Source organism: Chenopodium quinoa, unplaced genomic scaffold, assembly GCF_001683475.1.
Source record: "Chenopodium quinoa cultivar QQ74 unplaced genomic scaffold, ASM168347v1, whole genome shotgun sequence".
NCBI lineage: Eukaryota > Viridiplantae > Streptophyta > Magnoliopsida > Caryophyllales > Amaranthaceae > Chenopodium > Chenopodium quinoa.
This window is the reverse complement of record NW_018744662.1, coordinates 3,923,065-3,928,408: the sequence shown is the minus strand read 5'-3', so window position 1 is coordinate 3,928,408 and position 5,344 is coordinate 3,923,065. Positions and strand designations below refer to the sequence as shown.

Below are 5,344 nucleotides of genomic sequence, written 5' to 3'. Positions count from 1 at the left end.
TAAATTTCGTCAAGTAGGATTTGATGTGGGATACGGGCTACAGATCAACTAAATTAAAATAGGGAGTATGGAATGCGGAAAGTAAATGACGGAAAAATAAAGGGAGAGGGAGGAGACACAATATGGTGACGCGGAAAACCCCAATGAAGGTGGGTAAAAACCGCGGGCGGCAATGAGGCCACCAATCCACTATAATACGGGCATAAAGCCAATAATTACAAGTACAATGTGTATTTTACATTTGATAACATAAAAGTGTATAAGTAAATGTATGTACATTAGGTGTAGGACTAACGCAGTACGATAAGGAGATTGATTAGGTGCATTATTATGGGTAGAAATGTATCCTTGCAAGATTATACAAAGGCTTAAAATATAGTAGCAAGGAAGGAGTGTTTGTAGTGGAATGATGATGTGGAGAATGGATGAAATTACTATAGGAGTTCATGGGTATTTTCGAAGGTTTGGCAGGAGGTGGATCAAAATGGTTTTTTTGTCAGTGGCTAATGGATGATCCTCATGTGAGGAACTTGTTTCCTATTTATAGAGCTTTCTGTACGTAGTGTCGAGATATTTGGTGGTTGTTGCATAGTAATTTCTTGATTCCCTCAACCGCTTCCTTAAGTGGTGGAGTAGTGGTTGTTTCCTTTACTTGGTCTTCTAATGAAATGTAGACTTGTCCTAGGGTGTAGATACGTAGTAGCAACCTTGAACACTTATTCTCGTTGACCCATTGTTTCTTCTTGATTCTAGGGAGCACTCGTAACTATCTTGACCCGGTCTTGTAGCATCGACCGTTGACTATCATTATCGGTCAAACATTGTACAAAATTACCCCATAACATCAGCTAACACATGAAACATATAAGCCAACAAGTAAAACATATTAGCCAAGTCATCCGCACGTAAATTTGCATATGTACGGGCATCCGCACACAATAGCTTCTCAAATATGTATTGCGAACAATAGAATATGTATCATATTGAGCAACCCATGTATATATGGATAGTTATTAAGCTATACACTTATATTACATGTATGATTCAATGATATAATATCATTGCTTATTTATCATTGATAATCCATGCACATAGTCCATATGAGATAGAACATGGAAGATAAAAACGTAGAAAATGATACATAGTACGTACACACATACACATTAACTAGGATAGCAGGATGTAGATCGATCAGATGAGAACTCATGCATCAACGAAAACGTACATCATCAGCATCCGATAGAGCAGTTTCTAGTTTATTTACTTCTTTTGAACTTAAGGATGGCCATGTCGTTTTTAATGTCATCCAGTGTAGTGTATTTCTTGTTATTTATTGTTTGTTGTGGTTTCAATTTAGTGCATGGAGGTGTTGAATCATGAATAGATTTAGAGATTGAATTCCAATTATTCTGAAATTCAACCATTTTATCTCTGAAGGCTTTTGTCGAAGCAGTTCTCACATAAACTATGGCTTCCTCCATGAATTTAAAACGTGCTGCCTCGGAAACAATTTGGACCGCAACAAGAACAAATTTAGCCTCTTTCTTGGGCTCTGGATCTTGTTTCCCATAAACATCAAGGATGGTTTCCTTGAGGAGTTTAAGTTTTAAGCTGAGGTTCACTCTTTTTTCTTTGGAGACTTTCTCGAGGCTGCCATAGGTGCTTGAGAACTTGGTAGTTCTTTCTATATTCGTTTTTACGAAAAGGCTTTTGATGGCAGCGTTAGGAGTGTCAACAAAGAAACTGGAACGATAATCCTTGCGTTTCTTATTCTTCGGATCCTCGTACATGACATTGTCTGTATAACCCACCACATAAAGGTCCATCACATCTATTCCTAAGATGACCCATTGTTCCGGAACCTTGCTAATCGTAAGTTTTACATGAACATATTCCTTGCCTTTTGATGGTGTGCCGTTCGTCGTTGGTTAGCCGCAGACCCCGTTTTGGGCTTTCACTTCATCGCGCAGGTTCGTCAAGAATGCCTGGTAGCCCGAAGTACCCTGATCAGTAAGATCCAACGTCACGGTAGTCTTCAAATCCTTCCTAATTTCCAATTCATTACTTTTCACGATGGTCAATGATAGCATAGCCACTACCACCATTATCGTGGCTGCTGACAACATTTTCATACTGGCTATATATGTACTTCTCGTATATATTACCAATCGTTCGTCACTCTTTCCACCTGCATAGGAATTGAATATTCAGCATGTTGAGATCTTGCTTACTTAAAAAATGATTAATACACCTATTAAATTAGACCACATCTTTTTAATTGGTAGATATCATTGATTATATTCCATAGTTTTAAAAAATCATTTATGACAAGTACATCAATATCAATCTATCTATGTAGTTTATTAAAAGACGCTCTTAACAACGTCCACGTATCACATAAACCCCCGTCTCTACGCCAAATGGCTCTTCCTTCTTTATGTTTTTTATAGCATGTATAATAATAATAAAAAAAAAAACAATTCTACACGAGATTTGAACACACAATCTCTAATTCTACAACTAAGTGCCTTACCATCAAACTATGTAATTTTTTATGCAATATTTTGAATTTAAAAAATTACTTCCTACGTCCGTTTAAAAAATTAATAGCTTAAGTAATGCATTGACAAGCGTAAAATCCTTCATGATGCAATAAAAAAACGGAGGAAATATGATATATGTACTGTTTGAGAAGTATTTTAGTAATTACTTATTACCTTATGCATCAAGTTATAAAAAAATCCGTATTCACAAGTATTTTTGTTTAAATCCGTGCATCACACAAGTTTTAACCTAGTTATCAATATAATATATCATCTATAAAAATCTCCTTAAAATAGGTTGCCAATCAAACCATCCAAGACCTAAAAGTCTCATTTAATTTCTTCTAACAAAAACTTATATATATATATATATATATATATATATATATATATATATATATATATATATATATATATATATATATATATATATATATATTTGGTTGTACACAACTTTTTATATGTGTGGCCAGCTATTATGTTTGTTACTTAATAGTGTTTTAGGAGTTAGGCCCTGTTTGATTCACCTTAATTTTGCTGAAGTGAAATTATTTTTACTGAACTGGACTTATTTTTACTGAACTGAACTTAATTTTACTGAACTGAAATTATTTTTACTGAACTTAAATTATTATTAGTGAACTGAAATTATTTTTACTGATTTTCTATTATAATTCTTATTTAAGAAAACTGAATTTTACTGATCTGAACTTATTTTTACTGAACTGAAATTATTTTTACTAAACTGAAATTAATTTTACTTAACTGAACTTATTTAACTGAACTGAAATTATTTTTACTTAATATTTTTTTTTAAAAAAGAAAAGAACAGGGCCTTACTTCATTAGTGTTACAAAGATTATTTTGTAAGTGTTACATGGGTTATTTAGTTAGTATTTTAAGCATATCATATATTACATATGGTGAAATCAACTTTTTTTACAAAAAATTAAGCCTAAAATGGTTAGGAACTGAATGTACTTAATGATTAGGTCATATGCAGTTGAACTTGACAAAAAAAGACCCAAATTGGTTAAACTTGTACACATATGTTGACCTCATTCGGATTTAAAATGAAAGTAATGGAATAACTTTTACCATTTTAGCCTTTTTAGGTCATAATAATTACATAGTAGTAACTATATTAGGCCTAACTGCATTTTGTTTTTTTATGAACTGAAATTATTTTTACTAAATTTAAAATATTTTTACTCAATTAAAATTATTATTATTATTTTTTACTGATTTTTTATTAGAGTTACTAAATTTTATCAAACTAAAATTAATTTTATTAAATATTACAAAGTAATTTTTTAAGATGAATTGAACCATGCCTAAGCTAAATTTGTTGCTAGAGGTTTTGAGCTAAAGCTACATGAAGAATAAATCTTCATTATTGGTTTAAATAGCCACACATTAAAAGAGAGTCTAACCACTATAAAGTGTATAGTAGCAGTTAAAATACGTTGGTAATAGATGTAATCTAGAGTAGCCTTTTGAAATTAGCATTAGTGTCATGTTTGACTATGTTAATGATAGAGTATAAAACATATTTCTGAGCCTCAACCATCGGCTTCACCTTTTTTTGTCACGTTGGCTTCGATACCTTGTTAGTAGACCATGTTAACCAAAAACTTAAGCTAATGGTTGAGCCCTAAGAATTCATTTTATAGAAATTGTATAAATTAAGGACCCATTTTATTTTTAAAAACTAAAAGGGAAAGAGTATAGAGATTAGAGTAACTTACAACAAAACTAAGCCAAAGCTTGCGTTAAGTGGATATAATGTGTAGAACGACTAACTATAGTAGAGAGAAGAGATTTGTGTTGGTGAGAAGAAAAGGTTGGCTCTTTGGCTTTTTATATAGGCATATATGGCACCTATCCGTAACTCAAACACGGGTACAATTGTACGATCAACTGACAGATCTAGGAATTTAAAGATCGGAGTATGAAATTAGGCTTAAAAGGGCAAATACAAGTTTATCTGCCAGATAAACGAATTTTTTTTAATGTGATGGGTGATGGTATTTTTGTAAATATATTGAAAAAGTGTGGTCATATATTCAGTACTTTTGGTGAGCTGTCCAATTACTGTTTGCAATTGCTTTTACTGTTTGCTGAGGAAATTACACATATACCCCTCAACTAATACATGAAATGACACATGTATCCCTCAAATGGTACTTGAAAAGACAATTATACCCTAACTGGGTACAACCCTAAAAAAATACAAATAAAACGTGGAGTCTTATCAATTTTTGTGTCAACTTATAAATTGGGGTTATTTATAAAGTATGACTACTATTAGATGAAACCCGTGCAATGCACAACTTATTTGTTTTTTTATAGAACAATTATTTTTAAAAAAATTTATGTGCTAAAATTTGTTATATTAAGATAAAACTAGGTTAGAACCCGTGCAATACACGGTTTATATAAAACCTTTTTATAATTTGTACATTTTTACAAAAATGGATACATATGAATAAGAATTATGCACCTTGAACAAAAATATTTGTACTTTTAAAATTTTAGATTTTCATCAAAAGTATGATATAATACTTGTTTAGCTTGGCCTAATACATATTTCAATGTAGGAGTCTATTTATTAGTGGGCTACTAAAATTATTTCATTTTTTAAGGATAAATTGATAAGCTGTAGCTGTAATCGTAGAAACTTCTAATATTAAATTTCAAAATTATTAAATATGATACCTTAAAAAAAAACAAAATAACCTAGAACAAAATGCATTTAGGTGGGAAATTTTTTATCATGACTTTCCAGTTTATTTATTTAT

At 31.5% G+C, this 5,344-nt stretch overlaps 1 protein-coding gene across 1 annotated transcript; it reads right to left on the bottom strand.

The window, feature by feature from the left end:
- Positions 1–1,048: 1,048 nt before the first annotated feature.
- LOC110701859 (ribosome-inactivating protein PD-L1/PD-L2-like) lies at positions 1,049–4,378 on the bottom strand. The gene is made up of 2 exons (XM_021879469.1): positions 4,292–4,378; positions 1,049–2,188 (listed from the first exon to the last, which is right to left on the bottom strand). The coding sequence occupies exon 2, from the start codon at positions 1,824–1,826 to the stop codon at positions 1,257–1,259; it is 570 nt and encodes a 189-aa protein (XP_021735161.1). The 5' UTR covers positions 1,827–2,188; positions 4,292–4,378; the 3' UTR covers positions 1,049–1,256.
- Positions 4,379–5,344: the final 966 nt, after the last annotated feature.